The sequence below is a fragment of the Myxocyprinus asiaticus genome, chromosome 9 (assembly GCF_019703515.2).
Source record: "Myxocyprinus asiaticus isolate MX2 ecotype Aquarium Trade chromosome 9, UBuf_Myxa_2, whole genome shotgun sequence".
NCBI lineage: Eukaryota > Metazoa > Chordata > Actinopteri > Cypriniformes > Catostomidae > Myxocyprinus > Myxocyprinus asiaticus.
This window is the reverse complement of record NC_059352.1, coordinates 5,327,490-5,350,565: the sequence shown is the minus strand read 5'-3', so window position 1 is coordinate 5,350,565 and position 23,076 is coordinate 5,327,490. Positions and strand designations below refer to the sequence as shown.

Here is a 23,076-nt window from a genome sequence, read left to right as displayed (position 1 = left end):
TTACACTGACAGCTAGCGGTTTGGATGCAGCATCATTTAAAATCAATAGTTTTCACTTTCAGATGCCATTGTAGAAATTTTGTATTCAGTCATCCATGATTTCTTTAATCGATGAGTGAAAGTGTCAAATAACAGGACGGTTACTGAGATTAAGTGAGTAGTATTCGGCTGGTCATGTGATTCTAATATGGCAGCCCCCATGTGCGGACCCTCTCCATGAAGAATAAAACAGCTTTTATAAGGTTACTGATATGACTGGAGTCTTCATTTTAATGTGAGTGGTCATGATTTCCTACATACAGGTGCATCTCAATAAATTAGAATGTCGTGGAAAAGTTCATTTATTTCAGTAATTCAACTCAAATTGTGAAACTCGTGTATTAAATAAATTCAATGCACACAGACTGAAGTAGTTTAAGTCTTTGGTTCTTTTAATTGTGATGGTTTTGGCTCACATTTAACAAAAACCCACCAATTCACTATCTCAAAAAATTAGAATATGGTGTCATGCCAATCAGCTAATCAACTCAAAACACCTGCAAAGGTTTCCTGAGCCTTCAAAATGGTCTCCCAGTTTGGTTCACTAGGCTACACAATCATGGGGAAGACTGCTGATCTGACAGTTGTCCAGAAGACAATCATTGATACCCTTCACAAGGAGGGTAAGCCACAAACATTCATTGCCAAAGAAGCTGGCTGTTCACAGAGTGCTGTACCCAAGCATGTTAACAGAAAGTTGAGTGGAAGGAAAAAGTGTGGAAGAAAAAGATGCACAACCAACCGAGAGAACCGCAGCCTTATGATTGTCAAGCAAAAGCGATTCAAGAATTTGAGTGAACTTCACAAGGAATGGACTGAGGCTGGGGTCAAGGCATCAACCACACACAGACATGTCAAGGAATTTGGCTACAGTTGTCGTATTCCTCTTGTTAAGCCACTCCTGAACCACAGACAACGTCAGAGGCGTCTTACCTGGGCTAAGGAGAAGAAGAACTGGACTGTTGCCCAGTGGTCCAAAGTCCTCTTTTCAGATGAGAGCAAGTTTTGTATTTCATTTGGAAACCAAGGTCCTAGAGTCTGGAGGAAGGGTGGAGAAGCTCATAGCCCAAGTTGCTTGAAGTCCAGTGTTAAGTTTCCACAGTCTGTGATGATTTGGGGTGCAATGTCATCTGCTGGTGTTGGTCCATTGTGTTTTTTGAAAACCAAAGTCACTGCACCCGTTTACCAAGAACTTTTGGAGCACTTCATGCTTCCTTCTGCTGACCAGCTTTTTAAAGATGCTGATTTCATTTTCCAGCAGGATTTGGCACCTGCCCACACTGCCAAAAGCACCAAAAGTTGGTTAAATGACCATGGTGTTGGTGTGCTTGACTGGCCAGCAAACTCACCAGACCTGAACCCCATAGAGAATCTATGGGGTATTGTCAAGAGGAAAATGAGAAACAAGAGACCAAAAAATGCAGATGAGCTGAAGGCCACTGTCAAAGAAACCTGGGCTTCCATACCACCTCAGCAGTGCCACAAACTGATCACCTCCATGCCACGCCGAATTGAGGCAGTAATTAAAGCAAAAGGAGCCCCTACCAAGTATTGAGTACATATACAGTAAATGAACATACTTTCCAGAAGGCTAACAATTCACTAAAAATGTTTTTTTTATTGGTCTTATGATATATTATAATTTTTTGAGATAGTGAATTGGTGGGTTTTTGTTAAATGTGAGCCAAAATCAACACAATTAAAAGAACCAAAGACTTAAACTACTTCAGTCTGTGTGCATTTAATTTATTTAATACACAAGTTTCACAATTTGAGTTGAATTTATTGAGATGCACCTGTATACTGCAAAATTACAATTCACATCTTTAGGAGTTAAACTCTTTTAATGAGGAGCAAATTACTGAATGCACCTTTAATACAGTGTTTTTATTGTAATTCCTATTATTCTCAGAGATGATTCTCATTATTTGTAATACAATTTATTTTATTTAAAATACTGTTTTGTATTGACATCTTACAATTTAAATAATATATAATTGCAACTTTTTGCATACCAATTGTACGGACAATCTGATTTTGGCATTGCCTTAATGAACTGTGGAATGAATGAGTGCAAAATGTGCTTAATTGCATTAAGAATAATGTTTTCACACATTTGGCTAAGTGTTACTTAAAAATGTGTGAAAATCTAAAAACGGGTGAAAACTCTGAAATACTATGGTATTACCATCATTGCAGTGTCCAAACAAACACCGTATATTATGGTAATACCATGGTACTTCTATATCAGGGATATTTACTTCAAGTAAATGCATTACTTATATCTTCAAAACAATACAAAAGTACAAATATATAATCATAAATATAACTGCAATATAACAATGATGTACTTACTAATAAAAATGACAAAATATATAACAGCATAGGCAATACTAAATTTGCTAATTTTACTTGTGTATACAACTAAGACTCTTGTTTGCATTGGTGGATGTTCATTGGTAACACTGCCGTGAAGTTTCTCCACCCAGTTTGTCAGCAGTGACATTACAACAGCATGTTCTCTTTCAAGAGTCAATTCCTGTGAAGATGTTGGTTTAACAGTTCACGGGTGTGCCACAGCCAGCAAATAAACGAAACCAGAAGAACAAATGCAACGGATCATCACGTTTAAACACGCTATAGTTTACCATAAATAAAACCAACGCAAATGATCACAGGAGCTTGTAGCTTCATAGGAAAACTGAGAGGATGTGAAAAACAAATATTTAAATAATAAGGTACAACAGTCACAGTCATGCTGTATTTTAAAAATACATGGACAAAAATGCAACAAAAATGTTCTTTATGACCCCTTTAAGTAATAATATTATAAGTGCTAAGCCCAAACTCTGTGTTGAAAAGGTAAAACAGTTGGCATCTTCAGCATGAGTTTAATTCACGCCCTCTTAATTATACATCAGGTTTTGTAGACAAAGCTTTTTACGATCTACTAATTAGTCAATTCTTGTGAAGGGTAACTGTCAAAGTTCTGTGCAACAGAAAATGAAAACACCAATTCAATTGAAGTTGTCATCTCATTTATTTTCATATGTACAAAAATGAGCTTTATATTATACAAACTTTACAGTTCAATTCAAACTATTTTGGAAAAAGTAAATTAGAATCGTAATCAAAAGCACATTCTTCACATTTCTTTAAGGGCTTTGTACACATGTACACATTGTTCTACAATCATATTTCTCACCTTCACCAACAGAGTTTGTAATTCAAAATAAATATGACATTCCTCAAAGCACAGATGTCACAACATCCAGACATGACGGAATTATTTACTCAATCTCTGTGAAGCGCGCAAACATGGCTTTCCTTACGGCGTCCTTGTACGTATCTGAAGCGGAGAGGTTATAACTGCTCCCTTTAGTGCCCAAACCGGCTCCTTTCATTCTTAACTGGGCCTGCAGACAAAAGAACAAGCACATCTTTGAAAAACATGACTTAGTCATAGTGTCAACTATTTGCACACAAGTATGCAGGGCCAAAAATTCACTTTCGGCCACACCTGCTGATGAGTTTAGAAAATGTTTGTCACCATGACAAGGAAATATTGAGCTGCTTTTACACTGCATATTTAACAACTCACAAAAACGAGGCATTTTTATTTTGTTCTTCATATTTTAGTTTTTCTTCCGTCTTCCAATGTGTAAACATGTCTAAATCTACAACTCAATCTAGAACAATTTCGCTGTAATGTTAGTGATGTCACGCAAACATCAATGACAAACATTCACTTTCAAGAAAATAAAATAAATCAACAAGTCTAAGTTCCAACATAACATGATAAAGCATGCACCGGTGTATCGGTTGCCGATATTTATCGGACGTCGGCATATCGTAATAAGCATGAAACCGCAGATATGAAAAACCAATGGTTGATTTATAATTAGTAACACACTTTTGTAGAAACTCTGTGAATTCAAATGCACAACCCAGAAATAATAATATCCACAATATGTAGAAGGGTTGGCACTCTTAAGAACATGTAATATTTAATTTGTATTCTTTCTAGTTCTCACGTTAATGCGGAAAAACCGCCATAAACAGACGTGACCGTTGTGGAAGCGGTACTTTACCTACAGGCTACATGATGAGAGGAACCATCTAAAACGCTTTAAAACCAGAAGTCTGAGATATCGGAAATTATATATATTGGAAAATATTTATTGTTAGAACAATAAAAAAAAAAGCTCTTGTACCTCTTTATACATTTTTTAAGCATTCCCATGTAGGGCTGCAACTAACAATAATTTTGGGAAACGATTAATCTTCAATTATATCTCCGATTAATTGGATAAATAACATTTAATTTTCTGTATTTTATTAAAAGTCTTTTTTTATTTTTTTTTTAAACCAGAAATGATAAATGCATAAGGATTTAGTTTGGTTTACTAAATCCACAATTCTATGCTCTCACAAAACTTTTAACAAAGCCTTAATCATGAAATGTTAGTGTTTGAAATTTTTATTATTATTGTTACTGTGAGGAAATATGCAAAATGTTTCCTTTCCTTAACTCGTAAAACTTAAAGTACTGTTCATTTAAGAGTAAAATGATCCATCAGGGATGGAGTGGGATAAAAAAAAAAAAAAAAAATCATCCCAGCAGAAGGCAATGGAGACACCAGAATAGAAAAATTAATAATTCTGTGCAACTGAAAAATACATGTTAGATACAGTTGAAATCAGAAGTTTACATGTACCTTAGCCAAATACATTTTAAACTCAGTTTTTCACAATTCCTGTCATTTAATCGTAGAAAACATTCCCCGTCTTAGGTCAGTTGGGATCACTACTTTATTTTATCGTCGCAAAGGGGAGCATATCAGCTTTCTAAAGACACCTAGATTGAGCTTCTAGTCCACTCAGAGACTAAGATATTCAATTAAACAAAAAGGGTGGTGCTTAAACTGAAAATTATACTGAATGTCTATGGACGAGCACATCTGTGAGGGCTAAAATGCATTAGAGGGCCACCTACATTTCAGATCTGTATATTGTGATGGAATGTGATAGAGAAAAACATATTTTTTCTAGTGCTTTCTGACACCGTGAAATAAAATGAGACTTTCCAAAGTGAGTTGGAGTGAAGAGAACCAGAATTACCTGTTTACAAATTTAGGACAACAAAATTTTTTTTTTTTTTTTTTTTTATACAAAGTCCGATAGTAGTCATAAAAGTCAAATTTTAACTACCAATTTTTACCTTTTTATCATGTACTTACAACATCACCTATATAACCCTGGTTATGTGGGGGTTTAGATTATGTCTTACCTCGATAGGTGCTGTGATGCCCTGCTGGTTTCTGCCCAGCCCCTTCCCTTCTTTCCAGCCCATTGCCTGAAGCATCTTATTGCCAATGTTATCACTGTTCAGTCCGTCTTTTGTGGGCTGTTCGTAATTTCTGCAAAATCAAAAGGAACACAATAATGGCATATTCTTTTCTTACAGCAGGTAACAGACATTGTTAGACTTGGTTCTAACCTTTATTGCAATAAAACAAGCAGTTCATGAACTTACACTACTGGTGTTGGCTGGGCAAATTTCCTTTTCTTAGGTGCTGGGGGTTCAGGGATCCCGTATTTCTCTCTTCTCTCAGCTGCTCGATCTCTGTACTTCATCTGTTTATTATAGGGAACAGGAAAGTCAGTAACTTCCAAAGAATTTCCTTAAAAGAGCAGTGTGACCACATTTATTTCTACCGAGTGACTCCACACCTCAGTCTCTTTCCTCTCCAACTCCTCCAGTTCAGCTTCGCTCAGTTTGGATCTTCGAAGGACCTCCAAGTTTTGCTGGTAATCACAAACATGCAATAATATGTAAACAGAAGCATGAAAGCAAGGTACAACACAATGTCTATATTTTCAGAATAAATTGCGAGTAAAACTGGCTCCCACAATCATACGTTGTTGGTGTTTGCTTACAAGAGAGACTACGTTCAAGTCTCTGATATTCTAATTTGGTTCAGGTACATCCAATGCAAGTCTATGGAATTTATTCACCCATTTTAATCTCCTTTCAGGCAAAAATCTGATTGCTTGGAAAAGTATTGCACACCTTTCCTTAAAAAAAGTGCACAATTTTAGGCATCATTCATGAGACTGGGATAAGTTACAAGCCAAAGTTTAATACTTAGAATTAGAGGTTTGTTTAAATCGTTCAATCTAGGTTTGAGCAAATGCCACTAATTATAAAACTCAACTCAATTACCTTGTGCAGATCTGAGAGCTGTTGATGGCGAATCAGAGCTTCTTTATTAGGAAACTGTCTCCTGCATAGTAGACACGCAATCTTCTTCCAGTCGGTCAACTTGTCCTCCCTGTCATCACCCTCTACAGACTCCTCTGGCTCACTGTCACCGCTGTATGCTGCCACCAACCCAACCTGCATCCCAGGAGATTGTTACAAAACCCAACAGTGCCCAGGAATCAGTCAATCAGGCTGCTGTCCAATTTACACACTATCCCATACTATATAGTATGCAAGACGTGAATTAGTGCATCAAAAACACACCATAATTGCCCTGGTCATGTACTATTTTCAGTGGATTTGCATGTATACTTTTTTGGCTACTATCAGCCACTTTCGCTGTTCTACATAAATGGTTAAAAAGCCACAATAGTATGCATGAATGAATAATGAATTTTTTAAGGATGCATAGATATGAACATTTTTGGCCAAAAACGATTTTTAACAAAAAACTATTGCCCGATAATGATATTTTATGTATTGTTCAGGAATTATGTTTTAAAAATGTACAAAGAGGTACAAAAGCTTTTAATTGTTATAACAATAAATAATTTACATTGAACATGGTTTGGATCTGCTGAACACATGATAGGCCAGTTACCAAGTTAACAAAAGAACAAAATGCCCTTTAGAGTTCGATCATTATATAAAGGATAATGGCCTCCAGACGGCTAGACGGCACCACTTGCTCACACAATGCTGACTGAATCGCAGCCTTTCAAGGTTATATTGCGATTTCAATCTCAATCAATCATTCAGCCTTAATGGATACCATACCAATGTCCCAGAAGTCAAAGTTTAATGGTTTCAAAGTGTTTTGGATGGTTTTACCTCATCATGTAGCCTACAGGTAAGTGCCACTTTCACAACTGTCATGACGGGTTTCTCTCATAATTGTGAGAATGAGAATGTTTGAAAATTAAATATTACATATTCTTAGGAATGCTAACCCTTTTACATTCTGTGACCATCATTATTTCTGACTTGTACATTTAAATTCACAGAGTTTTTACAAAGTGTGTTGATAATTAATTATAAATTAACCATCTGTGTTTTCATGCTTAAAACCGATTTGCAGATGGTTTTAATTTGGTCAATAATTGGCCGATGAATATCGGTGCAACCCTAGAATTTTTAAAGTCATTCATTCCACTAGATACTAATGCTTACATGCAAGCAGTATGAGACGAAAAGGTCTGTGGTATCAAAACTTAATTTTAAGTGGTTGTACATCTCAATACAGGCAAACTTAAGTATGTATTTTCCAACCACCAGCGAAGTAGGGGTGTGCGATTATCGTGTATGATAATATCTTAATTGTTGTTTTAATGATGTGCGAGCTGACATTATCAAGTACGTCACTCACTTTGCAAAAACACGCCTTGAGTCCACGCATTCATTGCGTGATGTAGCCTATTAGAATGCAGTGTGCTAGTATAGGCGTACATGGTCACTGCACCACAAGTTAAACTAGCGTAGCTGTCTAAAAATGCATGACTGAAGTTAAAAATGAGTGAACAAACAGCACCAGGAGACAAAATACAGACACCACCAGCCTCACAATCTACGTTGTTAGATTTAATTGCTAGACGTAGGTCATCCTCACTCGCATGGTGGTGGTTTGGCTTTGAAAAGACAGATATTGCTCAAAAGACAGCAATCTGCAAACTATGCTGAAAATCGGTTGCCGTTGAAGACAGCTCGACAACTAACTTGTTTCACCATCTGCAAACTAACCACCGCACAGAATATGAAAAGCTCTGGGAGTCAGCTGTCCACGACAGGCCTAAACCAGCCAAGATACCAGCAAAAAAACACACTCAGCAAACTTAAGTGGAATCATTCTGCAAAAAAGTTAATATCCTATTAACAAGAGCAATCTAGTACAATATAAGACTTTTACAAACACATTTTTGAAGGATGCAAAATCCCAGAAAATATCGAGATATCATTTTTATGTCAATATCACGCACCACTACAGCAAAGTACATACGTTTAGTGGGTGGTGAAGTATGCAAATTTGGATGCAGGCTCTATGGAAAGATTTGGATTGTTACAGACCTTTGATAAAGAGCTTTCTTCTTCTGTAGCTTTAGATGCCTCTATTACAAGTCTCTCCAGTGCCCCTGTCTGCAAACATGCAAAAAAAACAACAAAAAAAAAAACCGAAATGAGATAAACATACCAAGTAGCATGACATTCTAAACAAAAGAGAATTGGATGTGTCTTCACTTATACCTTCTTCTCAAATAGCGTGAAGCCTGCATCAGCTGCCGCTGCCTCTCTCCTCTCCTCCTGACTGATGGGTTGGAAGCTGCTCTTGAAGTTCTCCTTCTGTTTGTTCAGACTCTTGGCCCAGCGCTCCATGTCTTTTGCAATCTGACACACAGAGAGGAAGACGCAAACTAAAGGTCTGATTCTGAACAATAGCAGGCTTGAAATTTCAAGAATCACCAATGGATTGTTTGCAAACTGCAAGATGCATAATACACACAAAAAATTAAAACTGCTTCTTCAAAGCAATAAAATTTCCAGACAGCAGGGTTCCTCAGTTTGTTGGGAAATAGTTGCATTTACAAAATCCAAAACTGTTACAATGTGCACTTCTAATGAACAACTTAGTCAGGCCGTCTCTGCCAAAGTTTGTTAGGTTAATGGAACTCGATCTTTCAAATATACTCAAGAGTTTTGTTTGAGATGCAAACAAGATATCTTTGAGCACACCTGTATATTCTGGTGTGCTTTCAGGTTATATCTGATTTTAGATATACCCGTCTCTAAACATCACATACAAAATGAACTGTGGTTGGTCATTTTACAGTCCTACACTCTTGTTGAAGTGGGTGGTTTTTGGTCAGAATAAACTGCAGTGTGGACTCGACTTTATTACCGTAGCCAAAATTATATTCTAAATGAACTTGGGGAGTTTTATTACCTGCTGAGCAGTTTTGCTCTTGGGTTTCTCTTTCTTCTCTTTGCCGTCTTTCTGAGTAGATGTAGAGGCAGCTGAGCTGCTGGTGTCAGCCGCAGGCACATAAGCCTGCTTCTCTCCATCCCAGTAAAGATACTGCTGCGTCTGAGAGTTGTAGTAGTACTACACACACAATATTTAGAACCCTTTAATCGAATTAAATTGATTTGACTGATTATACTTATTAGTTAAAATGTACAAATGTGTTCAATAAAACCCTAAAAAGGACAGACTGATGACACCATGCTGGTCTGCGAGCAAGTTTTACGCTACAGAAGTAGAGATTCACCGATTAATACAAAGAAAAAAAAATTGGATTTTGGCTGAACGATAAACGCATCTGGGATTTTTATTCATTTTGGACTCTTGGGTCAGTGCTCGTCATAAGGAAAGACTGAGAATATTTGTAACATTGCATGACATAATTTTTAAAAACTTTTGGCTGATTAATCAGTTACAGGCATTTTCCACCACCTTAGTTAACTTACCGTTATCTGCAAAATCCACTATCGGTTGACCTCTTTACAGAAGCACTCAAAGAACCTAATTAACCTCTTCAACTCAGAGGCATTTTTGGGCTGCCGCCTGCAATTTTTCACACTCAAATATAAACGCTCGCCATTTACACACACAGTGAATTTATTGCCAAAAATTGGTCAAATGTTTTAGAAATCTGCCTAAGGTTAAAGCAAATATAACATTTTTAGCTATTTGGGGCATACAGCAGCAGTGATCGGCACATAAGAGATGTTTGTATTTGATGTCTTACAAATATCATATTTCACTTCGTGATTCTTTTGAAAATCTTACAAACTGCGGTATTGTGCAAAAAGTCCATTTGATATATGATTTATCTATTTAAGAGCTATTTGAAAGACTTATTATAGTCATACTAATATTTTTTACCACATGACCTCTAGGTGGCGCTGATCTGCGATGCGAATGTTTCAGGCCTTATATAGTGAGAGTTATCTATAAAAAGTTCAGATTCTAAGCTTTGAAACGATACCCCATATGCCTGACTTTTGTATTCGGAGACTTGAACATTTTAAGCGTAAACTTTTTAGCGACAAAGCATCCTCTTTTGGACCTGCCGGAGGTCCGCAGAGTTGAAGAGGTTAAATATTTTAGAACTGAGCAAAACTAGACAAATCTATATTAGCAAGAATTTCCATAAATTTTCCCATTACTCCTTCAGGCCTGGTAATCACAATTTCTACATTCAAATACAAAAACAACAAAAACGATGCAAGTGGAAGCTAACATACGTGTGTGTTTGGGTCATAGTACAGTCCGGTACTTGGGTCATAATAGTACCCAGAAGATTCATCGTACTGGTAAGATGACGTGTCTGGAGCATCTAGAAGATGGAAGAGGCAAAGGAATCAGAGAAGAGTTCTAACGATTAACCATTTTCTGCTTGGAAAAGCACAGATTTAGCAATTGGCTCTTACTGGCTTGGTTTTCCTGAGAGGTAGCCATTACTGTGGTGGTTGCCGTGGCTGTTGTTGCAACTGCGGAGGTTGTCAGGACGGAAATTATGCCAGCAGCTATAATAGGCTGGGCTTTGCCTTCAATCTGCACAGCTTGTAACGTCTGCCAATAGAATGGATTGTAACGACATCAGCATGATAAAAACACTATAAATGTCTGAAAAAAGATTAATAAACAATAATTAACACTACAAATAAGACACTGACACATGCCTGAGTGGCTGGCTGGCTGATGATATGTGGCTGATAGACCTGTGCACCCTGAGAAATTACCACTCCTGTAGCAGTGGGCAGAATCTTCACTCCTGGAGCAGCTGTCAATCAACATATACTTAACTGCAGATCACATGGCATCTCAAAATGAAGCTAATTTTCCAAGTCCTTCTTAAACTAACTGTCCATATAGGCCAGAGTTTTCCAACAATTTCGCCAAGTGAACCCCCATTTTCACACTGATGCCTAAATTTACCTGAATTTACCCTTCTTGAAACGTTACCTCCAAGTATGCCGTTCGCCTGGGAAGGGTCCACGGCTCCAGGCTGTTGATAGTATTGGTATTCCTAAAAAACAACAGAACAAAACTAGCTCATTTCAGCACCTCAAACATAATTGAGATATACATTTAGAATGCATTTGTTTGTGCTAAGGCTTAAAATGCAGTCTGCTGACCTGTGAATAGGGCATATATCCCTCTTGTAGATAGCTGTATTCTGATGTAGGCTCCACACTCTGCTGAGGCTGTAAAGGGAAATTTTGTAAATTAAATTGGTCATGCATGGATAATTTTTTCTTTACACTGAGACATGGATAAAATAAAGTTGTTCATACCTGACTAGAGGACCACTGGGCAGCTGCGATAGCCGTGCTGGCAACCGAAAAGGCACTGATGCGGTTTCCATCTGGCAATAACAAATCCCTAAAAACAAACAAGAACACTATTACTAAAGACGCATACTGAATAATTAATTGAGCTATAATACATGTATTAAAAAAAAAAAAAAAAAAAAAAAAAAAACTTTTGAGCTGCAAACTAAAACAAGGTGCGTACTTGCGAGCGCTCTTGGCGTAGTCAACACCAATGGTCTTTCCATCAAGTTTGAGAGGGGGCTGTAAACCTTGTAGGATAGTTAAGAGCTGTGACGCTTCCTGTGAAACCACAAACATCATCAGTATGTGCTGGATTTAAACAGAACAGTCACAGAGTAAAAGCTTGTTTAATGCTATTGAAGTTCTTCGACAAGCATTGGTTACCCTCAAAAGAAGTCAAAGATTCCTTATTTTGTTTTAGAAGATCTTAGAATTAGGGATGCACCGATCAGATACCTGGATCGGCTCCGATTCTGACATTTTTAGATGGACCGATCCAAATCCGATACTGTGTGTTAGTCATATTCGTTCCTGTCAAGCTCCAAAAATGACATAAAAGAACCATAAAAACACCACTGAAGTAGTTCATATGACTCATACATTTTATTCATAGCCACTTGAAGTGCGATAGCTCTGAGAATCACAAAAGGCTGTGTTTAATAAGTAAATATATAGTATGCATGTGCAGCGCGCTACTGAATGGCGCAGCTGTTTACACACACTCCCAGCTATTTTTAACCTTCACGTTGCGCAGCATTTGAGCGCTACTCATAAACAATATCTCAGATGTAGATGCTCAATAGTTCGGTTCACTTATAATATGCATTTAGAACGGCGCCGGAGGTGCATTTTACCAGAATTTGAATAAGAAGCGAATTAAACTACTGTGAACTTGCTTACAAACAGACACATGCAGGACATCCTGGAGAGTTCAGAATGTCAAAATAAAAGCCAGAGGGTTTTAAAGTTAAAGGTGCATAATTGAAATATATTACTGTAGTATTTAAAATTCTAAAAGTCAATAATAATAATTATTTAATATTATTACTAGTTTACAAATTATAACAATATTTAGGTTTAATGGGTTCCAAAAAAATAACCATGAAAAGTGAACTAAAATTTAACAGAGAGATCTGAATCTTTTCAAGTCCAGATACAAGTTGAATGATACAAGGAATTACTGTTCATTTTGCTGCTACATTATCCAGTAGACTAGTTAAAAAAAGTTTCTTAATAGGCTATACATTTATATTGAAATAATGTGTAGTTAGAGGTTTGTGTTTCTTTACATATAAAGGAGAACTCCAATTAGTTCCACACAATAATGTAACGATATTCTAAACTGATTATGCACAAAAACAACACTGGTATCGGATCGGTATCGGCAGATACTGAGATTTCAGATATCGGAAGAGAAAAAGTGGTATTGGTGCATCCCTAGTTAGAATCAGAACGAGCTTTATTGCCAAGTATGCTTACACACAATGTCTTGGTGACATAAGCTTCCAGTGCACAAACAATACAAGGCAGAGATGATTTAAAAAAAAAAAAAATACAAATAAAAAGCAAATAGAAAATGTAAGTATATATAGAAATACACAGCAAGACAAATGAGATTATATATATATATATATATATATATATATATACACACACACACACACACATGTATGTACAAAAACAAATCTGTTATATACAGCTAGCGCAAGGGAACGTAATGGCAGGATATGTTAGATAAATATAAAAAGACTAAGCTGTGTATTGCACATCACTATTGCTCAATGGGGCAGTTTTAACTGTTCACAAGATGGATAGCCTGAGGGAAAAAAACGGTTCTTGTGTCTGACGGTTCTTGTGCTTAGTGCTCTGTTGCGCCGGCCAGAAGGCAACAGTTCAAAAAGGTATTGGGCTGGGTGAGAGTGTCCAGAGTGATTTTTCCAGCCCTTTTCCTCAAACTGCAAGTGTACAGTTCTTGAAGGCAGGGCAAGGGGCAACCAATAATGGGTTTGGGGTGTGAGACTGGGCTTTTCAAATCTACAGTAGAACACATTCAGGTCGTCAGTCAGTTGTTGATTCCCTACAGTGTTGGGGGATGGTGTCCTGTAGTTAGTAATGTCTTTCAGACCTCTCAACAATGATGCAAAAACAACAAAATTACTGGAAAGCTCCACAACGTGGCTGCCATCCGTGGTGCCATCTTGTTTTCCTTGGTTTCCTTTATCTTAGCAACTAAAGTGATTTGTATAAACTATTACTTTAAGGGATAGTTAACCCAAAATTACAATTCTGTCATCATTAACTCGCTCTCATGCTGTTCCAATGTATGACTTTCTTACATGGAACACTAAAGGACATTAAGCAGAATATCTAAGCAGCTCTTTTCTGTACAATGAAAGTGGAAGGTAACAGGAACATGTTGGTGTTACATACCAAAGGTGAGGCCAGCTGGACGAATGCAAACCCTCTGTTTTGTCCGGTCTGTTTGTCTTTAATGAGGCGGATGTTGCCGGGTGAGAGGTTGGCATAAGGGGCGAGTGCAGCCAGGATGGCTTCAACGGTGGAGTGAGGAGCGATATTCCTCAAAATAATGGCTGTCAAGACGTGCAAAAATACATCAACATCAATACCAAAAACCATGTATTCGGAAAGCACAATATATTGATGACCATATCGGTATAAGCCAATATTAGTGTAAAAAAATCAGTATCGGTCTTTAGTGGCCAACAATGAAAGTCAATAACAGGCCAGGTTGAAAAAATAATGAATGATTATACATCTTTTTATATGCCAAAGTTCACTTGTACTATTACAATTGTAGTTTGAAACTTTAATGTGAACACTTTAATACAACCACTTGCCTATCCAAATCATAAAAAAAAAAATCATATTGATGCATCCCTAATTAAGCAGTGAAACTAAATTAATCCTTACTGTCGCCATAGTAATCTCCGCTGGGTTGAGTCTCTGTGCCACCTGTGGTGCTGCTAGACTCAGAATCTGAAGGCAAACACAAAAAACAAAGCACAGTGAGTTTCTTTCAACACAGATCTGTTAAACAGCCCCATAAAGGCTTTGGACAGATTAACATACAAATTGCTACAAATAAAAGACACATATCGGTGACTAAATTGGAAGCTGATAATATCATGGCTTGTTTTTCCAACTTTTGATGCTCCATTTCAAATCGCAAGCATATAAACCTCTGAATCGAAGTCATTATATCAGTTATCGGCCATTAAATAAAACAAATTATCGGTTAATATCAGCCAATGTTTATATTTCATTGCATCTATTGGTATAACATCAATATTCAGTTATTACTGGCCAAAGATTCTGTATCTGTGCATTTCTATCTGTATGTCTAGCCATAACAAAAAAATAAAATGAAATATCGGTGGTAATTGGGCAAAGACTGCACATCGGTGCATCTCTAGTTAGAACTTGACAACAATTATCGGCCAAAGTTTCTAAACCTGTTCGTCTCTTGCCATAAAAAACAAATACATGATTACATGATATCTGCAAATGTTTCTGTATTGGTGCTTCAAGGCATAACATTAAAACAATTACCAGTTATTATCGGCCAACGTTTCTATATCGATGCATCTCTAGCTACAATTTGCCAACCTAAAAAAAATGTATCAAGCTGATCCCTGATTAATAACATGAAATTGCACATGGTGTGTTTGACTGGAAAATCCGGATAGGTGCAGACAGCGGCTTTCTGTTTGAAGAGCTACTTACCCGCTTTAGCTGCGCCACACCTGAAGCACTTCAGCCTCCTCCGGAAATTGTACAGGCCACACTGCAAGCAACCGGTCATAGCGTTTTAATTGAAAGCTCTACTATTGGGCACTAGGTAACAAGCACACTAGAGTGGCTTGAATACTTACCATGATGGACGCCCAACAAGTAGACCATTTCAACATTTTTAAATGTAACTGCCTAAAAATCATGTCAATGCAATAGACAGACTACATCTGTAACTCATATTTCCAAACCTAATATTGCTGTGTGATGACAAAGTTTGACTAGGGAAGGTTTTTGACAGCATTAGTAGTATTTAAGGTGCAAGTTGTTGTCACTTATTTTATACAATAATCACCTGGAACCTCATATTAAAATTTTAACAGAACTATTTTAAAATAAACTTGTGTACAGTGAAATGCTAAACAAATAAATATCCTCAAACATCTGGGAAGCCAATGTAACTTACCGAGTTGCACAGCCAGTCCTCAAACTTGTGACGGTTGTTGCTGTAGTGCATGGCAACAGTTCTGCCCTGAATCGTCAGCATTTTCTGCAAGAGGAAGACAGGGTTTGGTTATTTCTTTTCTTATGCAGGTTTGATCTCAGCCCAAGAACAACCACATTAGCCATGACGGTTTAGGGTGAGGGTCCCCCAGGAGGGATTAACATGTAAGCATGTGTCACGTGTGTGTTTGGGACCCGAGTGTCCGGATGGGGCCGGAACAGTGTGTAAAAAAAGTAGTCCTTTCTTAATTGGGGGTGGGGGGGGTTGGAGGACTTTGGGGCATTCAAGACAAAGCATATGCTTACCACATAGTAAAAGTGGCTTCTCTGCAGAAAAGAACCATTTTCCTGTACTATTCCAAATTTCTCAGATATTTAAAGGCTGAGGTCGAGAAAATGGGTCTGTTAATTATAGCACCAGACGTAAGACCTGATACTACTAGTATTACCTTCAAACAACTTACAGAAACCTATCAGCACTGCTAAAATAGTTCAAGGTTTAATGAATTTGGCGAGCATGATGTTAAAATTGTCACAAAAACTGTGGCTTGGTTCCCATTTCAGTCAGTCATTAATTCAAGTCACACCTATTAATTGATGCATTGTTTAACTCCTCCCTCTTAAACAGTTCTGGTAATGTAATTAACATGACTTAGGAGAAAAGCCAGTGTATCCATCAAACGGCTCTTCTATGTTTTGGTCACACCTTGCCTTCAAAAACAGGGAATCTGGTCCAATACTGTCCATTTAGTCTGCTGGGGCAGCAACTTTTGTCTTTTTCTATTTTATTTGCATTATTCCCCAGAGCAAAAGCTAGACTTGGTGATTAGGAAGCAACCTGATTGGTCTCCATCCATCGGGTAGCATCTTGCAAGTGATAAAACTCCACGAAGGCGAAACCTCGGCTTATACCTAGAGAGGCATTCAGATATACAGACGGGAGGCGTGTTAGTTTAAATGGATCAGTGGTACAATATTCAAACTCTGTCACAAACTGCTTCGGGACCCCCCTTGACCCAGAGAGGCCAAAGAGAGGTATGGGGGGTGGGGTTGCCTGGAAACTTTTACCATAGCAACAGAACCTCGTAATATTCTACCTACCTACTGGCCTTACGCTGATAAAATAGGTTGTTCCAACAATAAAAACAAAGCAAACAGTAATAAATCTAACAAGGCAATGATCATTACAAACAGTATCATGACTTTATTGGATAATCTTTAATATGTTTTATCCTAATTTAAAATGTCATTATGAAGCAGCTACATGATTGCAAGGTTACGTTTATGTAACTTCAATTGGCATTAACTGAATTCTGAGCCACACAAAAACTTACCTCCAAACTTGCATCTAAATTTACAACAAAACTCTTTAAACTGTTCTAGCAGTTAACATGTTGCTATGGCAAAAGGTTTTTGTGCAGAAGCAGGTTGGCCCAGTGGACACAGGTTGGTTTGTTTGGGAGGAGGAGGACCCGCGGTACATCAATCTCACCTGTTCTCTTTTTCATCAGCCGCACATCCATTGGCTTTGGCCCCTCCAGCTGGTCAATTGCAGCTCGAATCTGCAGATTTTAAATGGGGAGTAAAATTAAATAAAGCAACAAGCATTGAGAGCAGAGATCAACCAATTGTGTTTATCCGACCAATGTCAGTTATTTTTATGTTATTTGTTTAAGTGTCTGATAACAATATGCAGAACAGTTTTATGATACAATAATAATTAAATCATTAATCACTAACTTCTGAATGTAAACGGCCTGCATAGTAAGACTAATACTGTGCATAGTCAGTCAATTAATTGGCTATATTCACTTTAATTAAAAATCTATAGTCCAAGGCTCTTCACTTAATGCAACTTTCCAGACTTTGCACAATTTGTCTTTCTGGATGTTCATTAGGGGTGTAAATCGGACGTTTCATCACAATATGATCTTATATAGATTATCTTGGCCTGCGATCTGATATTTGCCAATAGGCTACTTCCAAGTCTGCCGCGATACGATTTCGATTTGATTCAGGGCCCTGCGACCGATATTCCGATATTATGTGCCTATTTTACACAATCAATTAAAAAATGTTTGCCCTCAAATGCAAACAAAATATAATTTGAATATGTTATTGAGCTCTCTGGAAAGTGCAAATTTAGTATCCACATTCAGACATCCACAACAAAATAAGATACTACAGATGTTGAAAAAAATTATACAGATAATAACGTCACATACAAGTGATCAATCGTTTGATTACAGCTTATTTTTCAGTTTAATCCAATTCAAAGTATTTACATACCTATGACTTGTTTCCAACTATCCGTGCCATCTTTTCTTGGCTACAACTTCCACAGTTGTAATGACAAATTCTGCTACAGCTAACTGGGATAAATGTTAGTAAGGGTGTTGATGTGTAAAGTCTTATAACTGATGCTAGAGCAGAGCAGGTGATTTCTCTTTCCCTCGTTAGTGCCATTCAGAATGTCACCGTTGTCAAGATGTTTCACATGGTTGAACTTCTCCATGGTACTTTAAAATAACAAATTCTCATGTAACATTCAAATGGGTCGCATGCGCAACGATATCGATAGAAATCAATTGCGCATGTGAGCTGCTCTGCGTTTGTCAAGAGAGCTCACATTTTAAGGAGCACCCGGTTGACGTGCTCGCACTGATCCTGTCACTGGAGCTCGCGTTTCGCGGGAAGCCCGGTTGATGCGCGCACGAGTAGAGCACAATTTGGTAGAACGATATATCGGTTTAACCGATTAATCGGTGCTGATAGTTACTTATTGTCAAAAATCGATGCCAATAGTTGCTGATATATATATTTTTTAAATGATTATTATTATTCCTTGCTGTTCCTTTGTGGCTGGCACTAGAGGATTCTACAGTTAGAACAGTTTGGTTTTACAGTATACTATAACAGCAGCCCTTCAGATTTAAAAAACATCACTGGCACCTCATCTAGATTTGCTATATATAAATCTTTTATCATTGACAATGTTCATCCATATTTTTATCCTCACTTCAATGCATATTTTGTTATTTTGATTAGATAATGGTCTAAACTGAAGTGAGGACATGCAGAGAAAAATGTGGCTATTTAGAAACGTACCAGTCAGCACGTACATTGTGTCTCCAACTTCATATCTTGTGAAAAACAGTAAACCTTTTTCATTATTAAACCTCATCTTGGGATAAATTTGTAAAACATATATACAAAACCCTTGTTTTGGTGAATATATAGGCCATAAAACTTACTTGACTATAGAGCATTGTAATGGAGCCATGTCTCAGTCACTTTAAAATAAGAGTCACAGGTGTGTTTCAGGCTTGTTTATAGTTAAAAGTGTGAGTTTAGATAGTATTAAAAAAAAAATCTTCATTTTTTTCTGGTTATCATTGGGATTTTGGTTGAACAATAAACTGTATCCAGGATTTTATTCATTTTGGACTCTTGGGTCTGTACCCATTATAAAGGTTTTATCTTTTTAACATTCTATAAATTGATTTTAAACTATCGACCGATTAATCTGTAATCTGCCTTTTCCACCACCTTATCTGTATTGACAAAATCCACTATTGGTCGACCTCTAGTTTTGGTCTAACTTCATCGGTTAACCAAATAAAACTATGTAAGGGAAATATTGGTAATTATTTATAAAATCTAATCAAATTGACCTTCGGTCCCATGTATTACAGTGATTTTACTACAGAAAGAAGTGGTGTTAGGTATATTACAATACATTTGAAAAGCGTTTAAGCATTTTAAATCTTAAATCCCTTTACTGTGCATGCGAAAAATCACTGATGAAATGCAATTGTCTTGGTGTTCTATCGCTGGACACCAATTCCGAGTAAACTTCCCGTCGCCTTTAAAAGGAATGCAATATGAAGGTTGTACAAAGTAACATTTATCTTTACCAAGTGAATATCAGGTACAACAGTGCCGCTATAACACAGGCCGCCATCTTGATTGTTTTGGGTTGAATAGATCAAATTACTGCGTCACATGACAACAAATACGTCATCCTTTTCGGATATCTCCGTTTTCCCAGTCCACACTACAACGTTTTCAAATTTATCCACTTGGGAGAGAGTTTCCAAAAACGCCCAGAAGGCCAAAACATTGAGAATATGCGTTTTCAAATGAAAACATATTAGTGTGGACGTAGCCTTTGACCACTGCCATGTATCTTGCCACTTTTAAAACACGCCATGTCAAGTTACAACTCTGAAAGGGAGAAGCAATTCTCTTTCATTCAGCTGCTGCCTCTTGTTGTTTCGAGCACAAACGCGTCATGGACGCATTCTTTCATCCATCTGCGCTATTTTCAATTGTTGGTGCATGTAAACATAGGACGTCTTTGTCCATTCCGGTATGTTTCAGGCAATGTGCACCTCAGTGTGCCTACAGTATGTGTGTGCGTAATTTCACCGATCTTTGAACTATGATGTGTTTTTTTAGATTGCTTGTGACACGTCATAATACGATACAAGCTTCACAAAGGAACTGTTATGGAAGGATGGGACAGTTAAAAACACTTCAAAAACCTAAGTAAACAGTTTCATTCTTTAATATTTCAAATGTCATGACTGTTTGATAGTTTATGGTGCTGAGTGTTAACAGTTGTGCTTGAGATGAACAGTTTAATATATTCAGATGCAATATGTTGGATGCGTGTTGTGTGTAAACCTTGCAATTTTGCTTTACAATGTCAAGGTTCATTCTCTTCTGATTGAGTTTGCCGAATTTGAGGGGCTGCATGATAACATCATAACAGTGGGTGTTTACACTGAAGTTTTAAGGAGACGCTTAGGCCAAAAGCGAGCGTTACAGACAGAGGGACAAAAACAGGGTGGAAAATGATCATATATTACTAAATTGTGTTTTGGTGCAAAAAATTTTTTTACAACATTATCGTTGGACCTCAGGGAAGATAATATAATTATCTAAAAAAAAGCACTTCATAACCCCTTTAATCATTAAAATAAGCTATTCTACAACCAAGAAATATAGCTCTTCAACCTAATTGTCGTCTGTTTACAATTAGGCTAATGCTTCAAACATTACTCATCCAATCGGATTTTACAACCAGAAATACTGTTTTACATATGGCTTTTAAAGCTTGTGGAATGAAAAGATAGAAGACTTACATCTCCCTCTGCTGTGTTCATGGGCAAACCTCGGAGCATGATGGTCTTGCTCTCCTTTTCATCAGCTGGATCTCCTCTGTAATCATGCTCAGAGTAATCACCATCTGAGTGATGTCCATCATCAGAACCATCACTGCTACGACGCTTCCTTCCTCGCTGTTACGTAGGTAAGAAAAGATCAACTGAGCATCAGCCTGTCTCAAAACATTTTACAACCACTAAACACAAGTCGACGTAGTCCTCACCTCAGGACTGTCTCTACTCCAGTATCGATCACTTCTGTCTCTTTCACTGTCATAGCGCTCGCTACGGCGATCATCACTCCAGCGATGCGAATCATATCCGCGGTCATCACGATCTCGGCGGTCTCTGCGACTGTCGTCTCGAGATTGCTCCGAGCCATACCTGCCACTGCGCTCTGTGCGGCTAACCCTGGTTAAAAATACATTTGTTAAAACATTTTTAAAAAACCTGCTATTTTTTATTTTTTTTTTAAATAACATTGCTTTCAGAGAATATTTACACTACAGAATTAAATAGGCTACAAAAAACACTTACCGTTTATCTGCACCCATCTTTGTTTCCAAATAAAAGGCCTGTGAAAAACGTAGAGAACAAGGTCAACATGTTACACGCTCCCAAATTTAACAGTCCAAGACGCATTTATTTGATATTTTTTGTAACTTCATTCATGCAAGCCTAGCACAAAAATCCAGGCAGACAATCTACCAACATAGTAACACTGGTCAGTTCTCAGCACCGTTTTAAAAAATGCAAGAAAATGCATTTTTATCTTACTTCTACGGAGATCAAAACCTCTCTAAAATCAATGATACAATCAACAATTGCATGCAACAAAATGCACAAATCGGATTAAAATGCACAAGCAGATTATAGGGTTTGGTTATGAAAAATTTTCTTACAATTGCATGCAAACTATCATAGAAATCAACTTAAGAAACAGAAAAAGGGATAAATCAGTTATCATATCTGCACTGGCCAATATTTACGATTTGTATAACTATAGGCAGCCATCAACCTGATTAGGCCGATATGGAAAACCGACAATATCGGCTGTTTGTTTTTTTCTTGTTTTTTTTTCAATTCAAACTTTTTTCTTCTGTATATTGTATAGTTTTGATGCATGATTTCAATGAATCATTGAAACAAAACGCTGTAGATTTAAAATATCGGTCAACTTATCGGTTAGGCCTAAGATTTGAAAATATGCCCAAAAAATAATTGTCGGCTATCACTATCGACCACAATAATTATATCGGTGCAATTCCATAATCAGTAACATGTGGACAGCGTTTAAACACAAACTTATATACACTTCATAGAACAGTGTAATTATAATGTGTCCTTGTGTCCTTCACTGCTTTTTATAACAAATTTTAAATATCTAAATACATTTTTAAGTCTTGGCATCGCAATATTAAGCTGTAGAAGAATAATGTGATGCAGTAATGGTCATCGTGTCCGTCTGTACCACGAACTAAAGTGCAATTAACTAAAGGAAGACGCATCAAAATGGAGACTGCCGTCGGGTTGTCGTTTGTACAAGGTGAAAAACACACCAAATTAACCCGAAACAACACAAACTCACCAGATATATTCCAGCGAGACGTTGAAAAGAACTATTTCTCAAATACTGAGAAATGTATCGACTGCAAACGACTGTCTTCTCGACGAAAACTCAGACTTTGCCCCTCAGGTCATTCGATGTCATCGGCAGCTAAAATGGTCTACAAACCCCTGTACAAGCTTCTCCTTCCCAGAATGCCCATAGACGTGATTACGTGTAGTAACTGTTGCATGACGGGAAATGTAGTTCTTTCGGACGTTTTCTTCGAAATTCCCCGTTCTGCTTTTGGCTGAGTCCTAATTTGCATGACTAACTTTCTCAAAGGAATATTCCAGGTTCAATACAAGTCGACAGGCTCAATTTTTGGCGTAATGTTGATTAACACAAAAATTATTTTCGATTCGTCCCTCCTTTTCTTTAAAAAAAGCTAAAATCTGGGTTACACTGAG

At 37.3% G+C, this 23,076-nt stretch overlaps 1 protein-coding gene across 5 annotated transcripts; it reads right to left on the bottom strand.

Moving 5' to 3' along the window:
• Positions 1-3,060: 3,060 nt before the first annotated feature.
• LOC127446289 (RNA-binding protein 5-like) lies at positions 3,061-22,807 on the bottom strand. Of its 5 annotated transcripts, none has more exons than XM_051707086.1 (25): positions 22,649-22,807; positions 21,598-21,635; positions 21,285-21,471; positions 21,040-21,195; positions 17,382-17,451; positions 16,728-16,801; positions 15,852-15,935; positions 15,380-15,440; positions 14,567-14,632; positions 14,066-14,226; positions 11,817-11,914; positions 11,597-11,684; positions 11,438-11,506; positions 11,238-11,328; positions 10,976-11,082; positions 10,730-10,871; positions 10,544-10,635; positions 9,240-9,398; positions 8,543-8,683; positions 8,366-8,434; positions 6,266-6,439; positions 5,773-5,847; positions 5,576-5,676; positions 5,330-5,459; positions 3,061-3,455 (listed from the first exon to the last, which is right to left on the bottom strand). In XM_051707086.1, exons 2-25 carry the CDS (start codon positions 21,612-21,614, stop codon positions 3,330-3,332), a joined length of 2,538 nt encoding a protein of 845 aa, XP_051563046.1. In that variant the 5' UTR covers positions 21,615-21,635; positions 22,649-22,807; the 3' UTR covers positions 3,061-3,329. The 5 variants fall into 5 exon arrangements, with proteins under 5 accessions (XP_051563046.1, XP_051563047.1, XP_051563048.1 ...); XM_051707087.1 differs by having other exon boundaries at positions 10,982-11,082; XM_051707088.1 differs by having other exon boundaries at positions 11,265-11,328.
• Between the last annotated feature and the right edge of the window lie 269 nt (positions 22,808-23,076).